At 44.0% G+C, this 24,489-nt stretch overlaps 1 protein-coding gene across 6 annotated transcripts in view; it reads left to right on the top strand.

The window, feature by feature from the left end:
* Window positions 1-24,489, top strand: part of LOC138503325 (transcription elongation factor A protein 3-like) — a 305,734-nt gene that overhangs the window by 134,418 nt on the left and 146,827 nt on the right. For 5 of the 6 annotated variants that reach the window (XR_011279617.1, XM_069622954.1, XM_069622956.1 and 2 more), the window contains 2 exons: window positions 4,348-4,422; window positions 14,015-14,095. Coding sequence is in view for 5 of the 6 variants with exons in the window: in XM_069622954.1 (XP_069479055.1) it covers window positions 4,348-4,422; window positions 14,015-14,095 (156 nt within the window). In the remaining variant the exon portion in view is untranslated. The remainder of the gene's footprint in view (window positions 1-4,347; window positions 4,423-14,014; window positions 14,096-24,489) is intronic. The other variant, XM_069622957.1, reaches the window with a different exon arrangement.

Here is a 24,489-nt window from a genome sequence, read left to right as displayed (position 1 = left end):
AGCAAGCCTGAACTGTAAATATAGTGATATAGAGCTCAAGCTGACGATTTGCTCTGTGTCAAAGACAGCAAGCCTGAAAGGAAAATATAGTGATATAGAGCCCAAGCTGGCGATTCACTCAGTGTCAAAGACAGCAAGCCTGAAAGGTAAATATAGCGATATAGAGCTCAAGCTGGCGATTCACTCTGTGTCAAAGACAGCAAGCCTGAAAGGTAAATATAGCGATATAGAGCTCACGCTGGCGATTCACTTTGTGTCAAATACAGCAAGCCTGAAAGGTAAATATAGGGATATAGAGCTCAAGCTGGCGATTCGCTCTGTGTCAAAGACAGCAAGCCTGAAACGTAAATATAGTGATATAGAGCTCACGCTGGCGATTTACTCTGTGTCAAAGACAGCAAGCCTGAAATGTAAATATAGTGATATAGAGCTCACGCTGGCGATTCGCTCTGTGTCAAAGACAGCAAGCCTGAACTGTAAATATAGTGATATAGAGCTCAAGCTGGTGTTTTACTCTGTATCAAAGACAGTAAACCTTGACGGTAAATATAATGATATAGAGCTCAAGCTGGCGATTCGCTCTGTATCAAAGACAGCAAGCCTGAACTGTAAATATAGTGATATAGAGCTCAAGCTGGCGATTTGCTCTGTGTCAAAGACAGCAAGCCTGAAAGGTAAATATAGTGATATAGAGCTCAAGCTGGCGATTCGCTCTGTGTCAAAGACAGCAAGCCTGATAGGTAAATATATTGATATGGAGCTCAAGCTGGCGATTAGCTCTGTGTCAAAGACAGCAAGCCTGAACGGTAAATATAATGATATAGAGCTCACGCTGGCGATTCGCTCTGTGTCAAAGACAGCAAGCCTGAACTGTAAATATAGTGATATAGAGCTCAAGCTGGTGTTTTACTCTGTATCAAAGACAGTAAACCTTGACGGTAAATATAATAATATAGAGCTCAAGCTGGCGATTCGCCCTGTATCAAAGACAGCAAGCCTGAAAGGTAAATATAGTGATATGGAGCTCAAGCTGGCGATTCACTCTGTGTCAAAGACAGCAAGCCTGAACGGTAACTGTAGTGAAATAGAGCTCAAGCTGGCGTTTTACTCTGTGTCAAAGACAGCAAACCTGGATGGTAAATATAGTGATAAAGAGCTGAAGATGGCGATTTAATCTGTGTCAAAGACAGCAAGCCTGAACCGTAAATATAGTGATATAGAGCTCAAGCTAGGCGATTCGCTCTGTGTCAAAGACAGCAAGCCTGAACGGTAAATATAGTGATATAGAGCTCAAGCTAGGCGATTCGCTCTGTGTCAAAGACAGCAAGCCTCAACGGTAAATATAGTGATATAGAGCTCAAGCTGGCGATTCGCTCTGTGTCAAAGACAGCAAGCCTGAACGGTAAATATAGTGATGTAGAGCTCAAGCTGGCGATTCGCTCTGTGTCAAAGGCCGCATGCCTGAACGGTAAATATAGTGATGTAGAGCTCAAGCTGGCGATTCGCTCTGTGTCAAAGACAGCAAGCCTGAACGGTAAATATAGTGATATAGAGCTCAAGATGGCGATTCGCTCTGTGTCAAAGACAGCAAGTCTGAATGGTAAATATAGTAATATAGAGCTCAAGCTGGCGATTCGCTCTGCGTCAAAGACAGCAAGCCTGAACTGTAAATATAGTGATATAGAGCTCAAGCTGGCGATTCGCTCTGTGTCAAAGACAGCAAGCCTGAACTGTAAATATAGTGATATAGAGCTCAAGCTGGCGATTCGCTCTGTGTCAAAGACAGCAAGACTGAACGGTAAATATAGTGATATAGAGCTCAAGCTAGGTGATTCGCTCTCTGTCAAAGACAGCAAGCCTGAACGGTAAATATAGTGATATAGAGCTCAAGCTGACGATTCGTTCTGTGTCAAAGACAGCAAGCCTATACTGTAGATATAATGATATAGAGCTCAAGCTGGCGATTCACTCTGTGTCAAAGACAGCAAGCCTTAACAGTAAATTAAGTGATATAGAGCTCAAGCTGGCGATTTGCTCTGTGTCAAAGACAGCAAGCCTGAAAGGTAAATATAGTGATATAGAGCTCAAGCTGGCAATTCGCTCTGTGTCAAAGACAGCAAGCCTGAAAGGTAAATATAATGATATAAAGCTCAAGCTGGCGATTCACTCTGTGTCAAAGACAGCAAGCCTGAACGGTAACTGTAGTGATATAGAGCTCAAGCTGGCGTTTTACTCTGCATCAAAGACAGCAAACCTGGATGGTAAATATAGTGATAAAGAGCTGAAGATGGCGATTTACTCTGTGTCAAAGACAGCAAGCCTGAACCGTAACTATAGTGATATAAAGCTCAAGCTAGGCGATTCGCTCTGTATCAAAGACAGCAAGCCTGAACGGTAAATATAGTGATATAGAGCTCAACCTGGTGATTCGCTCTGTGTCAAAGACAGCAAGTCTGAACGGTAAATATAGTGATATAGAGCTCAAGCTGGTGTTTTACTCTGTATCAAAGACAGTAAACCTTGACGGTAAATATAATGATATAGAGCTCAAGCTGGCGATTCGCTCTGTATCAAAGACAGCAAGCCTGAACTGTAAATATAGTGATATAGAGCTCAAGCTGGCGATTTGCTCTGTGTCAAAGACAGCAAGCCTGAAAGGTAAATATAGTGATATAGAGCTCAAGCTGGCGATTCGCTCTGTGTCAAAGACAGCAAGCCTAAAAGGTAAATATAGTGATATGGAGCTCAAGCTGGCGATTCACTCTGTGTCAAAGACAGCAAGCCTGAACGGTAAATATAATGATATAGAGCTCACGCTGGCGATTCACTCTGTGTCAAAGACAGCAAGCCTGAACTGTAAATATAGTGATATAGAGCTCAAGCTGGTGTTTTACTCTGTATCAAAGACAGAAAACCTTGACGGTAAATATAATGATATAGAGCTCAAGCTGGCGATTCGCTCTGTATCAAAGACAGCAATCCTGAACTGTAAATATAGTGATATAGAGCTCAAGCTGGCGATTTGCTCTGTGTCAAAGATAGCAAGCCTGAAAGGTAAATATAGTGATATAGAGCTCAAGCTGGCGATTCGCTCTGTGTCAAAGACAGCAAGCCTGAAAGGTAAATATAGTGATATGGAGCTCAAGCTGGCGATTCACTCTGTGTCAAAGACAGCAAGCCTGAAATGTAACTGTAGTGAAATAGAGCTCAAGCTGGCGTTTTACTCTGTGTCAAAGACAGCAAACCTGGATGGTAAATATAGTGATAAAGAGCTGAAGATGGCGATTTAATCTGTGTCAAAGACAGCAAGCCTGAACCGTAACTATAGTGATATAGAGCTCAAGCTGGTGATTCGCTCTGTGTCAAAGACAGCAAGCCTGAACGATACATATAGTGATATAGAGCTCAAGCTGGCGATTCGCTCTGTGTCAAAGACCGCATGCCTGAACGGTAAATATAGTGACGTAGAGCTCAAGCTGGCGATTCGCTCTGTGTCAAAGACAGCAAGCCTGAACAGTAAATATAGTGATATAGAGCTCAAGCTGGCGATTCGCTCTGTGTCAAAGACAGCAAGTCTGAACGGTAAATATAGTAATATAGAGCTCAAGCTGGCGATTCGCTCTGTGTCAAAGACAGCAAGTCTGAACGGTAAATATAGTAATATAGAGCTCAAGCTAGCGATTCGCTCTGTGTCAAAGACAGCAAGCCTGAACTGTAAATATAGTGATATAGAGCTCAAGCTGGTGATTCGCTCTGTGTCAAAGACAGCAAGCCTGAACTGTAAATATAGTGATATAGAGCTCAAGCTGGCGATTCGCTCTGTGTCAAAGACAGCAAGACTGAACGGTAAATATAGTGATATAGAGCTCAAGCTAGGTGATTCGCTCTCTGTCAAAGACAGCAAGCCTGAACGGTAAATATAGTGATATAGAGCTCAAGCTGGTGATTCGCTCTGTGTCAAAGACAGCAAGCCTGAAAGGTAAATATAGTGATATAGAGCTCAAGCTGGCGATTTGCTCTGTGTCAAAGACAGCAAGCCTGAAAGGTAAATATAATGATATAAAGCTCAAGCTGGCGATTCACTCTGTGTCAAAGACAGCAAGCCTGAATGGTAACTGTAGTGATATAGAGCTCAAGCTGGCGTTTTACTCTGCGTCAAAGACAGCAAACCTGGATGGTAAATATAGTGATAAAGAGCTGTCTATATCTCGTTGCTCTCAACCCACTGAGCTATAATGGCTTAATGAAATATTCTATACCATGAATCGTAGATGGTTGCTGGCCATGCCCATTAGTTCTTGATCATCCTCCATAACACTTGCCCTTTCTCTTATCTCTTATCTCAAGATCCGTCTCAGATCGGAAAGCACTGAAGCTCGAACCCGTTCCGAAGAAACATGTGAAAGACAGCAAGCCTGAACGGTAACTATAGTGATATGGAGCTCAAGCTGGCGATTTGCTCTGTGTGAAAGACAGCAAGCCTGAACGGTAACTATAGTGATATGGAGCTCAAGTTGGCGATTTGCTCTGTGTGAAAGACAGCAAGCCTCAACGGTAACTATAGTGATATGGAGCTCAAGCTGGCGATTTGCTCTGTGTGAAAGACAGCAAGCCTGAACGGTAACTATAGTGATATGGAGCTCAAGCTGGCGATTTGCTCTGTGGCAAAGACAGCAAGCCTGAACGGTAACTATAGTGATACGGAGCTCAAGCTGGCGATTTGCTCTGTGTGAAAGACAGCAAGCCTGAACGTTAAATATAATGATATAGAGCTCACGCTGGCGATTTACTCTGTGTCAAATACAGCAAGCCTGAAAGGTAAATATAGTGATATAGAGCTCAGGCTGCAAATTTACTCTATGTCAAAGACAGCAAGCCTGAACGGTAACTATAGTGATATAGAGCTCACGATGGCGATTGGCTCTGTGTCAAAGACAACAAGCCTGAACTATAAATATAGTGATGTAGAGCTCAAGCTGGCGATTTGCTCTGTGTCAAAGACAGCAAGCCTGAACGGTAACTATAGTGATATGGAGCTCAAGCTGGCGATTTGCTCTGTGTGAAAGACAGCAAGCCTGAACGTTAAATATAATGATATAGAGCTCACGCTGGCGATTTACTCTGTGTCAAATACAGCAAGCCTGAAGGGTAAATATAGTGATATAGAGCTCAGGCTGGAAATTTACTCTATGTCAAAGACAGCAAGCCTGAACGGTAACTATAGTGATATAGAGCTCACGATGGCGATTGGCTCTGTGTCAAAGACAACAAGCCTGAACTATAAATATAGTGATGTAGAGCTCAAGCTGGCGATTTGCTCTGTGTCAAAGACAGCAAGCCTGGACGGTAAATATAGTGATATAGAGCTCAAGCTGGCGATTCGCTCTGTGTCAAAGACAGCAAGCCTGAAAGGTAAATATAGCGATACAGAGCTCAAGCTGGCAATTTACTCTATGTCAAAGACAGCAAGCCTGAACGGTAACTTTAGTGATATAGAGCTCAAGCTGGTGTTTTACTCTGTGTCAAAGACAGCAAACCTGGACGGTAAATATAATGATATAGAGCTCAAGCTGACGATTTGCTCTGTGTCAAAGACAGCAAGCCTGAACTGTAAATATAGTGATATAGAGCTCAAGCTGACGATTTGCTCTGTGTCAAAGACAGCAAGCCTGAAAGGAAAATATAGTGATATAGAGCCCAAGCTGGCGATTCACTCAGTGTCAAAGACAGCAAGCCTGAAAGGTAAATATAGCGATATAGAGCTCAAGCTGGCGATTCACTCTGTGTCAAAGACAGCAAGCCTGAAAGGTAAATATAGCGATATAGAGCTCACGCTGGCGATTCACTTTGTGTCAAATACAGCAAGCCTGAAAGGTAAATATAGGGATATAGAGCTCAAGCTGGCGATTCGCTCTGTGTCAAAGACAGCAAGCCTGAAACGTAAATATAGTGATATAGAGCTCACGCTGGCGATTTACTCTGTGTCAAAGACAGCAAGCCTGAAATGTAAATATAGTGATATAGAGCTCACGCTGGCGATTCGCTCTGTGTCAAAGACAGCAAGCCTGAACTGTAAATATAGTGATATAGAGCTCAAGCTGGTGTTTTACTCTGTATCAAAGACAGTAAACCTTGACGGTAAATATAATGATATAGAGCTCAAGCTGGCGATTCGCTCTGTATCAAAGACAGCAAGCCTGAACTGTAAATATAGTGATATAGAGCTCATGCTGGTGATTTGCTCTGTGTCAAAGACAGCAAGCCTGAAAGGTAAATATAGTGATATAGAGCTCAAGCTGGCGATTCGCTCTGTGTCAAAGACAGCAAGCCTGATAGGTAAATATATTGATATGGAGCTCAAGCTGGCGATTAGCTCTGTGTCAAAGACAGCAAGCCTGAAAGGTAAATATAGTGATATGGAGCTCAAGCTGGCGATTCACTCTGTGTCAAAGACAGCAAGCCTGAACGGTAACTGTAGTGAAATAGAGCTCAAGCTGGCGTTTTACTCTGTGTCAAAGACAGCAAACCTGGATGGTAAATATAGTGATAAAGAGCTGAAGATGGCGATTTAATCTGTGTCAAAGACAGCAAGCCTGAACCGTAAATATAGTGATATAGAGCTCAAGCTAGGCGATTCGCTCTGTGTCAAAGACAGCAAGCCTGAACGGTAAATATAGTGATATAGAGCTCAAGCTAGGCGATTCGCTCTGTGTCAAAGACAGCAAGCCTGAACGGTAAATATAGTGATATAGAGCTCAAGCTGGCGATTCGCTCTGTGTCAAAGACAGCAAGCCTGAACGGTAAATATAGTGATGTAGAGCTCAAGCTGGCGATTCGCTCTGTGTCAAAGACCGCATGCCTGAACGGTAAATATAGTGATGTAGAGCTCAAGCTGGCGATTCGCTCTGTGTCAAAGACAGCAAGCCTGAACGGTAAATATAGTGATATAGAGCTCAAGATGGCGATTCGCTCTGTGTCAAAGACAGCAAGTCTGAATGGTAAATATAGTAATATAGAGCTCAAGCTGGCGATTCGCTCTGCGTCAAAGACAGCAAGCCTGAACTGTAAATATAGTGATATAGAGCTCAAGCTGGCGATTCGCTCTGTGTCAAAGACAGCAAGCCTGAACTGTAAATATAGTGATATAGAGCTCAAGCTGGCGATTCGCTCTGTGTCAAAGACAGCAAGACTGAACGGTAAATATAGTGATATAGAGCTCAAGCTAGGTGATTCGCTCTCTGTCAAAGACAGCAAGCCTGAACGGTAAATATAGTGATATAGAGCTCAAGCTGACGATTCGTTCTGTGTCAAAGACAGCAAGCCTGAACTGTAGATATAGTGATATAGAGCTCAAGCTGGCGATTCACTCTGTGTCAAAGACAGCAAGCCTTAACAGTAAATTAAGTGATATAGAGCTCAAGCTGGCGATTTGCTCTGTGTCAAAGACAGCAAGCCTGAAAGGTAAATATAGTGATATAGAGCTCAAGCTAACAATTCGCTCTGTGTCAAAGACAGCAAGCCTGAAAGGTAAATATAATGATATAAAGCTCAAGCTGGCGATTCACTCTGTGTCAAAGACAGCAAGCCTGAACGGTAACTGTAGTGATATAGAGCTCAAGCTGGCGTTTTACTCTGCATCAAAGACAGCAAACCTGGATGGTAAATATAGTGATAAAGAGCTGAAGATGGCGATTTACTCTGTGTCAAAGACAGCAAGCCTGAACCGTAACTATAGTGATATAAAGCTCAAGCTAGGCGATTCGCTCTGTATCAAAGACAGCAAGCCTGAACGGTAAATATAGTGATATAGAGCTCAACCTGGTGATTCGCTCTTTGTCAAAGACAGCAAGTCTGAACGGTAAATATAGTGATATAGAGCTCAAGCTGGCGATTCGCTCTGTGTCAAAGACAGCAATCCTGAACGGTAAATATAGTGATATAGAGCTCAAGCTGGCGATTCGCTCTGTGTCAAAGACCGCAAGCCTGAACAGTAAATATAGTGATGTATAGCTCAAGCTGGCGATTCGCTCTGTGTCAAAGACAGCAAACCAGAATGGTAAATATAGTGATATAGAGCTCAAGCTGGCGATTCACTCTGTGTCAAAGACAGCAAGTCTGAACGGTAAATATAGTGATATAGAGCTCAAGCTGGCGATTCGCTCTGTGTCAAAGACAGCAAGCCTGAACTGTAAATATAGTGATATAGAGCTCAAGCTGGCGATTCGCTCTGTGTCAAAGACAGCAAGCCTGAACGGTAAATATAGTGATATAGAGCTCAAGCTGGCGATTCGCTCTGTGTCAAAGACCGCAAGCCTGAACAGTAAATATAGTGATGTATAGCTCAAGCTTGCGATTCGCTCTGTGTCAAAGACAGCAAGCCAGAACGGTAAATATAGTGATATAGAGCTCAAGCTGGCGATTCACTCTGTGTCAAAGACAGCAAGTCTGAACGGTAAATATAGTGATATAGAGCTCAAGCTGGCGATTCGCTCTGTGTCAAAGACAGCAAGCCTGAACTGTAAATATAGTGATATAGAGCTCAAGCTGGCGATTCGCTCTGTGTCAAAGACAGCAAGCCTGAACTGTAAATATAGTAATGTAGAGCTCAAGCTGGCGATTCGCTCTGTGTCAAAGACAGCAAGACTGAACGGTAAGTATAGTGACATAGAGCTCAAGCTGACGATTCGCTCTGTGTCAAAGACAGCAAGCATGAACTGTAAATATAGTGATATAGAGCTCAAGCTGGCGATTCGCTCTGTGTCAAAGACAGCAAGCCTGAACTGTAAATATAGTGATATGGAGCTCAAGCTGGCGATTCGCCCTGTGTCAAAGACAGCAAGCCTGAACGGTAAATATAGTGATATAGAGCTCAAGCTGGCGATTCACTCTGTGTCAAAGACAGCAATCCTGAACGGTAACTATAGTGATATAGACAGCAAGACTTTAGTCACCCTCACTGGCTTGGGGACTGCCGGTCATTTTCTGATGGCTGTCCCTAAAGTTTGAGGTGTTATCTTAACCCCTAAAAGGTTAATTGTCTGACTCCACTCTCTGTGGACCATTATACATACAATTCAAATTTCATCCAGGCAACTGCCAATGTTAAGATGTACGCGCTGTTGGTTTCTCTGCATGCAGTTTTAAACATTCACATAGCGGAGTGTAATTGTGAAGAGTAAAAGCAGGCAAAATCAACTTTACTCTTCACTTTTACTCTACGATTTGTGAAATATAAACGCTGTGGCAAGTTGAGGTTTGCAGGTGGCGTTTCCATTTCTCATTAGCAGGTACAATTGCAAAACAGATTTCCTAGGAATTCATTGGTTTTATGCTTGCATGAACACTTCAGACACGGGAGTTGCTAGGTCTGGAAAAGACCCGGGGCTAGGCTGATGTCAGAACTGTTGGGACTGGGGGCTAGCTAGTCTTTTGGCTGTAGCTCCTGAGATTCTATCTGGGGCTACAACCAAAAGATCAGGGGCTATAGCCCTCTTAGCCCCCGCTCTAGCAATGCCCCTGACTTCAGAAACCCTGCTGCTCTTCCAATATGGAGGAGGAATGTAAACTAGAGATGCAGACTCTGCTTTGTTTCCCTTCTAAACTTTAAAGGGCACACAAATTCCCCTGAGTGTAAAAGTAAGGCGTACATAGCAAACGCCTCAATCTCCCGTAAAATAAATAAGATAGCCATAGTAGGTTTGTGGTGGTGCTCGCGGGCTGGACGGATTGTCGGGACCAGAGCACAAAGCTCCAGTCCAGCAGTTATGTGGGCAGGGAAGGTGAGTGGGCACGGGATGTCTTGAAGGGGTGGAGGAGGGAGTCGGGGAGGTAACAGGTAGTCCTGTTGCCGCCCCTAATCAAGATGGTACCACCTGGGGAAGGACCTCAGTTGGCTGGAAAGTAAGGGCAGTTCACTTTGTGTTCTTGCTCACATTTCCAGCCACCTAATAGACTGAGCACTGCTCCCCAGGTGCGAATATGGAATCAGGCCCAGGGGTGTTTTACATACTTTACTATGTATGCTGTCTTTGAGACTCTTAGGGTCTAGTTTTGTAATAATGTGGCATATAGTGTGTGCATTGTATCCCATGAGTGGAATCTGGGGGATATCATCATAGAAGGAGGGTTGGTGTATATGTAATTCAAAACACCAGTTGTGCCTGAGCACCAACCTGTGCAGTGGTTTCTGCCTGTTGGGTGCCACACATAAACCTCATAACCAAAAACAACAGCAGAAATATCATGACTGCACTTTACTGAGGACGAGGATGGGATCAGAACCATGCATGCAAAGCACCATCCGTTCTGATCCACCCTCTTCGCTACCGTACATGCCATCAGGGTACTGAATGATGAAACTCCTAACCTAGTTTCCCAATTAAGTGGGTCCAGTCGTTTTCCATGCTATCATCTATGCAACCACACCAGACATGCTGCACATAGGTATGTGGCACGAGTGGTAAGGTATTGGATTAGCTTCCCTCCTTCCTAGCAAGGAGTCTTGCAACATGGGCATGCACATACACTGCCACTCCCTTACCAGAGACAAACCATGTTTCACATGTTACGTATCCCTAACACGGAGCAACTAAGTGTGACACTACTTGGTTTACATATTTCCATATGTGCCCATACCCAACTTAACATAAGATTATCCTTTATATATGACAGCTACTATAGTTCAAGTAACAACCATCAAGCATTTCAAGGCATCAGACCACAAGCCACACAAGCCAGACAACCAACCCAGACGGTTCATTGTGCTTGCCCTGAATAATTGCACCATGCTCACTCAAACCTCGTTCTCTGATTTCTATATTAAGGGCAAGTCCCAAGCACTAGCTCACTGGAAAAACCTGTATTTTTAATGCCTTTCTGGTTCCCCATCACCACTTTCCCTTTAACGACATTGACGATTTACTCAATACCAACTCAAACTGCTTCAGGAAGTCAGAGTCTTCACGCAGGTCTCACATTTCGTAACTGATGTTCTTGCCCAGGTTCTTGCAAGGCCCTATATAAGTATTTCCCTATGATCTGGCCTTCCACATCCACCCGTCTTTCACTCGATATCATTCTGCACGTCTCATCACTGGCACCAGGTCTTTAGACGAGATCAACTCCAACTTATATATAATGTGTTTGCTAGCAAAATCTTGACTATCTGTTATAAAAGCGCCACATGGTGGAAGAAGAGTGGCCAATGAGAAACAAGTCAGTCCTGCATGTAGAATTTCCTGATGACCCCGAGTTCTTGACTCTGGCTCAGTCATCATTTGGTGTCTGACCTCAGACATCCAGGAACCACAACAAAGGGGGAATGGCAGCTTCTCAATGGAAGATAAATAGAAGACTCCCAGCCAGATGGTTTGGGCTGCGATCCTTCTTGGAGGTATTTCCTTTACATTTTATGACCAAAACGGGAAGGTACCTTTTGGAAATATGTTCTCAACCTTCGGAAAGGGGCCCCGGTGCAGATTATCCACCTTGAGTTTGGCCTATTAGCAATGGAGGCCTTGGGGGCCCAAGATCTTGTCCATGTATGGGAACAACCTGGATCCTCTGCTCGAATCTTTACTTGTTCATCTCTCACAGGACTCCTCTAATCTATCACTTAAGAACTGTGGATCAACACTGTAAGGAAGAGGTTTTGACCGTAAACTTACCAGAATAAGGTTTAGTTTCAACCAAAACTTAGTAAAGTAATAGTTATGGCTACCTGATTGGTGTCACACGAAAGAACAATGTATGATATACAAGCTCTTCAAATCATTATCTTCTACTGAAAAAGCCGTTGGTGTGTTACCTAAGTATTTGAAAAAACTCCCCTGCCCCAGAAGGCAGCAAATATTTTTGCAATTTAGACTGTACGTCCTGCCCAGTAAAGACATTTTGGAATTATGGCCCAGGCAACGAAACCAGAGATGCTCTGTAGATTTTGTAAAAGTAAGTCTGTGGTCGAATCAATCAGACATCTTGTTGCAGATTGTGGTGGTTTGGTCTCCACGCGTGTGATATGTTATGTAAGCTTTATAAAGGATTTAAAGTATTTAACAGCAGATGATTTTTGGTCAAACTTTTTAGAAGGAAAGAACACGTCCCTAATTATAGCTGCAACAATGTTTTTATGAAACATTTTTCCAAATTCATTTTAAAATACAGGGTATACACTGAAATATCAACCCTTGCTGCACATTTTAGATCTGTCTGCTGCGTTTGTTACTGTTGACCACCCCACCCTCCTGGCCCGGCTATCGGATGCTGGTATTTCTGGTCAAGTCCTGGATTGCTTCCATGCTTTTGTATCTAATCGGATCCAATCAGTATCTTGGCCCCCTCTCTTCTAATACCTGGACTGCTTTCATGCGGGGTCCCTCAGGGATCGGCTCTGTCTCCCATTCTATTCAATATGTATATTAGCCCTTTTCTGCTTCTTATTCTGTCACATGGGTTCAGGTATTACTCTTACGCTGACGATACACAACGTCTGGTCCGGCTGGACCTCTCCAGTGCAGACACCGCCATTCGGCTCAGGAGATGTTTAGAAGATCTTGCATGGATGGCGGCTAACTGACTGAAACTCAAAGGGTCCAAGACTGAGGTTTAGGTGGTAGGGACTTCTAACCCTCTCTCTTTCTGGACTCCTGAGTTTTGGCCAGCGTCGCTAGGCACCTGCCCCGCGCCGGCTGCCTCAGTTAAAAATCTGGTCGTGACACTCTCATCTTCTTTATCCATGGCTCCCCAGGTAGGCGCCGTTTGTAAGTCTGGACACTTTAAACTGCGTATACTACGCAAGGTGCTCCATTTTGTTCCAACTAAATATCACGCTCCCGTGGTGGCTGCGCTGGTTTTGAGCACCACAGATTATTGCAACTCCCTTTACCTGGGTCAGCCATGCTACCTTACCAACCACCTCCAGCCGCTTCAAAATGCTGCTACCCGCGTAGTACTTTGGCCATGACCCTGCTTCTTAGGCAATTTCATTGGCTGCCCATTGAGAAGAGGATCCTTTTTAAACCATGTGTGTGGTGCATCGTGCCTTCTACAAATAGGTTGCAGAATATATCCAGTTAAAATTCCCCTGTTATGTGCTGTCTCGTCCTCTTTGCTCCCAGTCTTGTCTCTGTCCCGCGCATCAGACTTTCTCACATTGGCGGACGTGCATTCTCAGTGACAGCTGCAAAAACTTGGAACAGCCTTCCATTATCCCTACGTGCAGTCGACAATCATCTGTCTTTCTGCCAAGCTCTCAAGACAAATCTTTATTAGGTTCTTGCCTATTGCTGCCTGCCTTTCGCTCTAGCCAGTGCCAAGATGCCCCTGAGCACAGGTGCACTTTAGAAATATATCTAACATAACATAACATTTTGTTTGCACAATGACTTGCTATTTGCACATGTTCTGGTTAAATGGCTACGGGGGTATCATGATGATGCTATTTTAATATAGTGCATTTACATTGTATACTGTATTGAATTTATTGTATTTCTGTGAAAGGTTTGTTTTCAAGCCGTAACACAGAAAGAATTTAAAAATGAAAAACCTTTTAAAAGATAAAGAACAGAATTGTACTTGTTAATGTTCACAGGACAAGATGAGAATGTGTATCTGTCGGAGATGATCTCATAACTTCACAGTCTCGGGGTCCATTCTTCAAGAATCAGCTGGGCACCACCCAATCATGGCTTCGGTTCTTAGAAGGCCTGTGTGTGTGTATCACTTTTAGGGACCACAATTACATGTGGTGATTCTGAGCGATAGGCACTCTGGGCAGAAAGCCTTTGGACTCCTGCTGCCTTCTCAGAATCAATAAACATTCCCATGGAGTCACCCTTTTGTCTTGTAGAAGATTTGAAATGAGGCTGGGTTTGAAGCAGTTTAGTTTCCAGCTTTCTCTGCTGGCCTTGGTGACTTGTAGGAAACGGGGCCAGGGTGATTTAGAGTACATAAATAATTTAATGTAGACTCCATTTTCCAGAATCCCAATGTCTTATGTCATCTCTGTCCTTCACAGGAACCTGCCCATTGCATGCTCCCAACCCACCATGCCCACTGCAGGACCAAAGAACCCTCCAACGGATCCTAGGCTGGAGAGGTAAGCCAGGACATGCAGTGTGGCAAGGGGTTGACCTTAAAAGGATAACCAAGCAGAACCTTCTCTTTCTGTCTTTTGTCTTCCCTCCTGAGCATGACCTGCTAGTTTCTTCTTGCTATTGCCAGTGTAATTTCAGAAGAGGAGTCGACTTACTGTGTTTTCTCGATTTCATAATTTATTATTTCCACCCGGAGGAGTGACTCCAGCCATTAACAAGGCTGGGTAGGCAGGGTTGAATGGCCAGTATAAGCCTGCGTTCTCTTCCTGCCTCTTGCACTATTTCCCACCGCCATGTTACTCTCTCTCGCTGATGGTGCCCCCTCTCCCCGTCACCTGCATACCCACCATCCCCTTTACTTCCCATTCCTCTGCCTCTCCACCATCGCCATTCCTCTTGCTTACCAGTTGTGGCACCTCCTTACGTCACCTTACCAGACCCCAAGGAAACAGAAAAGACCCAGTGTGTCATTTTCAGTGAAGGCAGGTGAATTGATTAACTGGAGGGGCGTTAATATATGTCCCAGATATGCCGTAGCGACCAAGCGTATCGATGGAGTCCCCACCAATAAAAGATGGCTCGGGTGCGGGGGGTTTCTCCCTGAGAATTTCTTTAAAATAATGTGTTAATATGGTGCATTTTAGAGCACACTTTTTAGAAAAACTGGGTAAAAAGCCAAACAGTTTGCAATTGGGTTTTGTAGGGTACCTCATGAAAAAATTCCAATAGATGCAAGTCATCAACAGTGCACAGGAGGATTTCTCCAACACATGTTCATGATGCCTTTTCCAAAAAGAAGTATCTATCAGAGCACACCTAATTACTCAAAAACTAAATAACTATTTAGAGCGATTTTATTACAATTCTGGGTGCTGGGGAGGAATACACGCCCTGACACTGGAGCATGTGTTAAACATAAAACAAAAAGTGTCTAAACTTAAAGACACTCCCGTCCCCTGCACACCTTACAAGCTGAAATAAATCAGTCAAATTTCATAACATTTGCACTTTTATATATAGAAAGAATTGTCAATTTAGAACATAGGTAACAAAATATCTTCATAAAAGTACAGAAAAAAGCTATCAACTGACTTCCAATATGGCCAGCATGAAAAACAAATCAAACCAGACAAAGAAATAAGCTCCCAATTTTGAACTGCAGCTTCAAGCTCTACGCGTTTCGGGGACTATCCCCTTCTTCAGGAGCAAAAATATCTGCAAGTATAGATATATATACAATTAGAGGACATCTCACATATCATTAAAAGTTTGGACAAACTAAACACATTAAATAAAGAGAATACATTAAATAATTATGTACACATAAATCGAACCACAATTCTACATAGCATACACAAGTGGTTGTATATTCACAGTGGTACAACTGGTATGGCTCCAAATGTAAATCTCAAAATGCATTAAAACCTAAAACACTTATTCGTATGTACCTCACAGTGGGAATGTTGTCAAAGAAAATAGAGTCTCTGTCTGTGCATCTGTCTGTGCACGACGTACACAGAACCAGGATCCCTGCGAATACTCCTGCCGTCCTCAACAAGTGAAATGTGATTGCCGAACTCTGGAATACCAAAGTATATCTATCAGCTCCAATTACACGTAATTAAATCACCAAACCTTAATGACTAAACAACTAGTTCAAAAAACACCTATTACTCATTGGCAACTAATCTGTGCAGCTCAACGATCACCAAAATCCACAACCTTGTGCCACCACCTCATCTTTGTGCCAACACATCAACTTAACACAGAAAGTTAAAAAGCCCAAATCCTCAAAGAGAACCCAAAATTTAAATTGTGCAACTCTTCCAACATATATTATTTACCTAAGGCAAATCAATAGCCAATCCAATCCAAATTCAGGACTTCCAGTACTCCGCATCCAATGTAAAGCATCCTGCTGATGATAGATATGTATAATGCAAGTAAAAAACAAACACAAAATATACCATTTACAAACTAACACCACCTTTCCAATACAAACATAAATAAATATAAACACATCCACACAGCTTAAACTTACTTCCAGAAGCGCACCTCTTCACCTCAGATTCAACGGCTCCTCTCCAATTTACACGTAACAGATCCCAACCCACAACACACTTCCTGGCTCATTTTATACTGTTTCCTGGTAGTCACATGATAAAGTCACGTGACCCGCCGGCACTGAATACTAAAAGAATGCACAAAACTCCCTGCAACCTGCCAAATACACAGCTAATGCTAACTAAGCACACAGGTACTGAGTGAGTAAATCAAATGATGCCTTTTCCCTCAATATGGGCCATTACAATACATTTTCACACTAGCTGTGCCCATACATTTCCACGCTGACTCCACCATAAAACCTTATTATTCCCATATACGAACATACTCATGTTTGCTTTGTGCATAATGCCAGTAATGATAACTACAAGAAAACATGCTCATGTTTGTTCTGCCAATATATGGCAGTATGTCCATGTAAGAATATACTCCAGTTGGATTTACCATTAAAAATGCATGCCACAGTATGAACACTGTCCAAACTGGCTGCACTAAAATGCCAGTCGAGCTACACAATAAGACTCATCATGTTTGCTTCAATAAAGATGCCCAATACAAAATGTCATACTGCAATATACGAAATGGCTAAACTGGTTGCATAATAGTGCCAGACAAGGTTCATATTAACATTTACCATTCTTGCTTTACCAAAGATGCCCAATACAATAAGAAATGGCTAGACTGGTTTCATAAGAAAATGCCAGTCGTGCTTCATAATAACACTTATCATGCCTGCATTTCCAAAGATGGCCAATACAAAATGTCATACCACAATACGAAATGGCTAGACTGGCTGCATTGAAATGCCAGTGTAGTTAGATATTAGCACTTATCACGCTTGCTTTATCAAAGATGTCCAATACAAAAGTCATGCCACAAAAAGAATAATACCACTGATCATGCTTGCTTTATTAAAGCTGCCCAATATAAAAAGTCATACCACAATAAGAAATGCCAGTCTAGCTACATAATAAGACCTATCATGCTCACTTTATCTACCACGGGCAGTAAAAAAATGTCATGTCTGTTCCATGGTGCGCCATGTGTTTATGTGTGATTGCGAGGCACTGAGGGTCAGGGGTCAGATGTGTGTCAGGGACTGGGGTCCCAGAGTACAGCCATAGCATTTTTTTACTGGGCATGGATGCCCAGTAAAAACTGCAATGCCAGCCCCCTGAGGCCCAGAGCTCCTCACAGGCACACATTGATGTGTGTATGCGAGGTGCAGGCGGCCCACCCATGATATTTTTTTCTGGATATCTATCAAATGCCCATTAATAACTGGTATTCCTTCCCTCATTTCCCTCCATTGCCTCACATGCACAGATAATCAATTATGTGTACATACAACGGACTAGGGCCTTTGGGATCAGGTTTGACATTGCATGTGAGGTGCTAGGAATCCCAGTGGACTGGGCTGGAATTCGTTACTGTCCCCTGGGTCCTGAGCTCCTCACACATTCACACAATCAATGTGGTTATGTGTGTATGCTATGCACTGCGGGCTCAGGGGGCGGGCGTGATATTTTTTACTGGACATCTATCATAGATGTGCAGTAAAAAAAGTACCACGCCTGGTCCCTGGATCCCATAGCGCCAAACACACGCAAACAATCAAAGTGATTATGTGTGTATGCAAGGTGCTGGGGGACGAGGGGGACAAGTATGATATTTTCTACAAGCCTTCTTGTCCAGTAGAAAAATACCATGCCTGTTCCCTGGGCTCCACAGCCCCTAACACACGCACAAAATCAAAGTTTTTATGTGTGCAAGCAAGGCACTGGGGGACCACGGGGGCAAGTATGGTATTATTTACTAGACGTCTATCATCGATGTCCAGTATAAAAATGCCATTCCTGTCCCCCACAGAGCCAAACACATGCATACAATCAACATGATTGTGTGTATGCACAGCGCTGTGGGACCAGGGGGGCAAGTATGATATTTTTTGCAAGCCATCTTGTCCAGTAAAAAAATACCATGCCTGTCCCCTGGGCTACACAGCGCCTAACACACGCACACAATCACATTTTTTATGTGTGTAAGCAAGGCGCTGAAAGACCCAGGGGGGCAGGTATGGTATTTTTTTACTAGACATCTATCCTAGAGGTCCAGTAGAAAAAAACATCCCTTTCCCTGGGCCCCACAGCACCTCAAAAGGAGAGCTGATTTTGGCCGAAGGGGAGAAGTATTATGCAAAAAAGGCATTTTTAAAATGCCTTTGTTGTGCAAACCTCCTACGCCCACTCACCAAAATCAGCTCATACAAGTGTCGGGGGGGGATTCTGCCGGGGTCGGCCGGGCCGTCCGCAGACCTCCGGGCAGGGAGGCCCCAACTCCTCCCGTGTATATCTCGGATCGAGACAGAGTATGAGGCACACACAAGGAGCAAGGCAACTTCTGTCGTTTATTATGCAAACGGCAGGGATGGGTCAAGGAGCGTACGCGTTCGTCCTGACACACACACAATAGTGGGGCTCGCAGGCCCTTTTTACTACATTATGACGCGCTACTTGCGTCATTCCAAAAAGTTACCAAAAGAACCTATCGCCACTCTTGATTGGTTGCTCGAGTGGTGGGGTTAGTATAGTACGCATATAGAGAATGATATTAGTGGTTAAGATGTAGTCAGGTGGTATATCTGGGTTGTCCCTACAATTAGATACATAAGAATTGTTACATGAAGACCCCTGAGGATTGGCTAACGTTACTGACGTCTGAGATAAGAACCTCATGTTCTGATTGGTGCATCCGTGAGCTCCCCAGCCTGGGACCACCGTTGTTCCCAGCACACGGTGCACCTGTGGTTGCAACAGTGTTTCAATATGGGTACGTGCAGGCAATGTGAGGATTTATTCATAGGTGGGAGACTGACCGTTCCCACTGTAGCAGGTGTCCATTGAGCCTTTCAAGTGTGTCGGCCTGCGTCTCGTAGCGAGGTACCCAGACGCCTTTTCTCTCCTGGGTTTTGGCATCTCGTCAGGTTCGGCTTGGTCACGTGGGGAGGGACCGTGTTTGAGGCATAATTCTGCACAATTAATATTGTTTTTCCACTGTATGTCTGGTTTAATTTGCAGATATGATTTTAACATTGGTACGTGGAGTGCGAGGTTGCAACATCGTGCCTTTGAAGATTTGTTTCTTGACTGTGGGTTTGCAACATTACGACCTTGGCTAGTTGCTCCACTGGGTTCTTTCTGCAGGCTCAGCAACCTGACTTTTGCTTTGTTAATGTCCACGGGAACTCTTGCTTGAGGCCTACTTGGGCCTGGTGCACGAGTAATCCATTTAGTGCATGGATGCTTTAGGTTATAGTGGCATACAGTTTCATGGCCAGTATCGTGTTTCCATTATATCTCTCATGATGGTAACGGGTTTCAAGAGAAGCGTGAGCAAGCGTTATAAATGAGCTCATGGTGCGTCTTGCGTTTCTGCATTCTGAAAGCCTATGTAAAAATAATAAAGATGCACGTCCGTGAATAAGCCTGTCGCCTACGTCAGAGCACTGAGTATGTTCTTCGTGTAGATTGGTGTGGAAATGTTCAGCGTGTATAATAGTTCAGCGGTGCTTCCCGTTATCTAGGTCGTCATGGCATCTCTAACGATGTGTAGATTTCAGTCTAGTTGGTCCGTGCCGCAGGTGTCGGCATGGCCAGTGCGGGCTGTTGGGCAGGCAGATGGACACATCCGTATGTTTCTGTACCAGGGTATTTGGTCATCTGGTAAATGGGCAAACTCTTCTCGTGGCGGGTGTCTGGGCCGCGACCCTCTAGGCCAAGCGCGAGAGGTGAAGGACGGGAGTCTGGTTTTCCATTCTCCCACTTCAGTCCCCCCTCTGGTCGACTTGTCGACCACAAACATATCCTTCTCGTTATCTCCTCTTACTCTCCATATCTTGGTTATCCCTCCGAGATGTCCATAATGGTTTACGTGATCTTCAAATGACCAATACATGTATTCGCATGTTCCTCCAGGAGTACAGTACACCCATCTTCCTATGTAGCTCCTAGGGTTCCTTGGGTTCTCGATCTTCACTGATGGTGGGTCTAGATGATTGGCGATGATTTGGGTGCGCAACTTCTCCCTTTCGTGTATTATCACACCTGTGTGCTGGCCGTCATCCGCTGGCATCAAGGGGTGCATTCCCACCATTTCCAGCAACTCATCAGTTGAGCGCGCCTTCCGGGCTTTCCAAAATCTAATTATTATCAGTGCAGCTCCAGCCAAAATAGCACATCCCACTATTATTTTCAGTCCATCTGACAGCCAAGATGGCATCCATGACCATAATAGTCAAAACCAGCTTTTATCCTTGTTTACGCCGTTACTTTCGTCCATCATTTTGGAGTGCATCTGGGCCAATTGTGAAACTGCTTCTGTTAGTGTACCATTGTCGGCATCGTTGGCAGGTATGAACGTGCAGCATGATTGTCCTATCTTTGCACAAACTCCTCCTTCCATTGCTGTGAGAAGGTCCAATACATATCTGTTCTGTAGTGCTACCATCCTTACAGCTCGCAGCTCCTCTTTAATTGCGTTAAACCCATTTACTGTCGAATTTATGGTCATCATTAGTTCCCATCTGGTTATTTGCAGCCATTTTGCGTTTGCGTATGCCTGCAGTCCCGGATGTATTATTGAGGAGAAGAACATTGCTGCTCTGCTGAATAGTCTGTGTTCTGGCGGTATTGATGTTAGTTCCGTTTCCGACCTTCCCCACAGATAATTTCCTGTTAATGGCTCTCCTTGTCTTTTTCTCCTGTTTAGGACAGTATCATTGCTGTTGGTCCTGTTTTCTTGCTCCTTCTGGAGTGGTGCAGATCTCTTTCTTCTCCTGTCTCCTTCATCCATTTTCGGAAATTTCGCCACATCGACATGCTTCTTAGGTACCACTAGTGATGGTACATTGACGTGTACCATTGTGCACACACCACTCCACAGGGGAGGCAGTGTATGATATGCCTTTTCTCCGCAGGCCCAATAATGGTCCATTATTACTGCTGTTCCCGCTCCCCCCTCAGGTAACTCCATCACACTTGCACAATTGGTGTTATATCCCACGTCCACCTCTCCTTTATGCTGGTAACATACTTTGGGCGCAGTCAATGGTAATATAGTTATCGGGTCTTCATCTTCTTCTACCCACGTGAGCATTGGTACATACTTGATCCATGTCGTCCAACATCGATGATTGTGTGTCTCGATGGTTGAGATAGTTTCTTTTGTTACCATGTTGCTGCCAACCACTCCTATCTCCCAGCTGGTACCCAGGAACACCTTTCCTGTTATCGTCAGTAATGGCCTCTCCCAGCATCCTTGTTTACCCGGAACTTCCGTGGCGTACCAATCACATGGTAGATACTGCAGTGTTACCTTCTTTGTTTCTCCTTTTTCAGGGCCACTTGTTATGTATCTGAATGCTTCAGCATGTAAACTGGTCTTGTGATAACTCAGATAGGTCTTGAGGAAGTTGTTTTCATATGGGTATGAGTCTCGTGTTTTCCATGTCATGTGCACTACTGTTCCTTGGAATCTTCCTTTCGTTTGGAACAGGGCCAAATATATTATGCACTGTGCTGTTTTTTCATCTATTTCTGTGGCAACAAATGTTCGTGAAGCGCTCATGGCGTATGGTATTAATGAGCAAACGTAACAGCTATCCTCAGTTGTCTGCTTACCAATGCGGGTCATGTGCTGGTACCATATGTTGTTTGTGACGTGTGCTGAATCTTGTACATAATTATCAATACCTTTATTGTCTGAGTATGTGCTGCGTTTAACTTTATTTCGCTTTTGTTCATTGTTACTGTTACCACCTGACGTAACACCTGTTGCAGCAGGGAGGTGGGGTACATTAGGTTTGGGTGCAGCAAAAAAACTCATAGCATAGCTGTACTGCCATACAGAGGCAGCCAAAACTCCGGTGATCATAAAAATCCCTATTATTTTTATTACATATGCTAACCTCACCGACATTTTTGCTCTTACCTTGCTGCAGTCCTGGCAGCGTATTCTTGCGACGTTAAAGTTGCCCGCCTAAAAATTCTCAAAAAGTGCTTGTTATTAAATGTTAGTTTTGTTTCATTAAGCTCTCCCTATCAAATAGTCATTCAGTGCCCAGGTGAAGAGTTGCTCCCACGCTACTCTAAGTGATCGGTCTCTCAAGACCGGCAAGTATGGGCGGAGGTGGGGCATGTAATTTTCTATGGCCAGGAGGAAGGCCGTGTAGTATACACGTACCCTTTTCTTTTTTAAGTATGTTGGCCTTTTTATTTCGTATACAAATTGGTGTGACAATTCTTCTGGGTAACTATCGTCTGGCAGCACCATCTACGCCTGCACACTGAATTTGTTAGATAACTTTTCTTAACAATACAATATTACGCAGCTCCTGTATGTGCGAGAGAAAAAGAGAACATTCACGTGTTTACATGTGTATTGGTGCAAGCGAAGTCCTTAGTTTTTATTACAATTGTATTTAGTAGTCAATGGGGGGGGGGTTTGCTCAGATGGCGGGAGCAGTTTTACTCTTTGAACGTGTGACCATGGGGTGGGCAGTGTGGGGATCACCCCCTTCTTCGTCCGTTATTCTCTCCGAGGGAACAATTGGGTCGTTGTCTGTGGTTGTGTTTTCTTCCGCTGCCGGGGATGTTGTTGGCGTTTTTCCAATGGACCTGTCGTTGGCGCTGGGGCGGGTCTGCAGTTTGTAGATTTTTACATCATGCAGGTGGTTCCACGCACGCTTATCCTTTAGTTTTACTGCTCTTGTTGATACGTCCTCTACTAAATGGGGGCCAGTGAACCTCTGCTGGTTCCACTTTCTATTAAAATTTCGAAGTAGTACGTGGTCACCTTTGGCAAGTTGGCACAAGTTCTCCTTTCCCAATTCTGTATTTTCGTCTATTTCTTGGTTGCTGGTGGACCCGCCCCGTGTGCGCTCGAGCTGTTGAGACACAAACACAACGCTAGTAATCAAAGAAGACACATATTGATACATTTCATCACCTAACACATTCGCAGAACTTTCTTGGTCGGTGAATGCCCTTGACGTTGGTGTTAGGGGAAGGCGCATTTGGCGTCCAGTAACCACCTCGTGTGGGGTGAGGTGGTGGTCGGACCCTGGCCTGTTTCTAAGTTCGAACAGTGCTAACGGAAGGCAATACAACCAACTTTTCTTTGTTGTTTGCTGTATTTTAGCAATTGCCTCCTTCAATAGGCCATTCAGGCGTTCACATACACCATTGGCCTGTGGGTGGTACGCACATGCAAATTTGTGTTTAATGTTCAGTAGGGATGTGATATGCTGGAACATTTCATTTGCGAAATGGGGTCCGTTGTCTGATCTTAACACCTCGCACACTCCCCACCTGGGGAATACCTCCCTTACTATAAATTTGGCTGCTCTAAACGCATCAGGGTGTGAACAGGGCCCTGCTTCGATCCACCTAGAAAATGGGCATACTACTACTATCATGTATCTATTGCCTTGACAAATGTTGATCATATCAACATAGTCAATGTGGAGGTGCCGAAAAGGTCCTTCTGGTCGGGGTATGGTACCTCTTATCACCTTTAAAGTATGACCGGCCGTGAACTGTTGACATGTAAGGCAATTGCTGATAAAATTTGACACATGGGATGTTAACTCGGGACAGAACCAATCTTCTCTAATTCGTGCTGCTATTATTTCTTTGCCTGTATGGGCAGGGTGGTGTAATTGGTTCAAGGCGGTATTTAACAATGCCAATGGTATTACAACTTTCCCAGTGCCACCCTGGCGCCATAGTGCGTCGGTTGGTGACATTGTGCATCCTCTTTTCACCCATACTTCTTTTTCGGCCATTGGTGCAGCCGCTTGTAACTCCATAATCTGGGTGGCTGGGAGATGGGTGTACCCTTCTTTTATTAACATCTCCCTCGCTATTCCCCTCCCTCTCCCTCTCTGTGAGTCTGTGGGGTTCCATATCTCACCAAAATATGCAGCATATTTTGCATGTGCGTCTGCTGCTGCATTTCCTTTTGATATATAGTCTTCTCCATTGGTGTGTGCTGTGCATTTTACTAGGGCTAGTTCTTGGGGATCGTTTATTACTTCAATTAGTTCAGCCAACAAGAGGGCATGTTGTACTGGAGTGCCGTCAGCTCTCCTAAACCCTCTTCTTCTCCACTTTGATAGCCCTGAGTGGACAGTGGATGTAACATATGCACTGTCGGAATATATAGTAACTTTTTTATCAAAACTTTCCTTTAGTGCCAATATGAGTGCAACCAGTTCCGCCGCTTGAGCAGAGTAATGCTGTGGTAATTGTACACACTTAATAGCCACACACAC

This window comes from Ambystoma mexicanum, chromosome 11 (assembly GCF_040938575.1).
Source record: "Ambystoma mexicanum isolate Mex_15411 chromosome 11, UKY_AmexF1_1, whole genome shotgun sequence".
Lineage (NCBI taxonomy): Eukaryota > Metazoa > Chordata > Amphibia > Caudata > Ambystomatidae > Ambystoma > Ambystoma mexicanum.
Note: the sequence above shows the minus strand (reverse complement) of the source record. Positions and strands in the feature narration are given on the sequence as shown.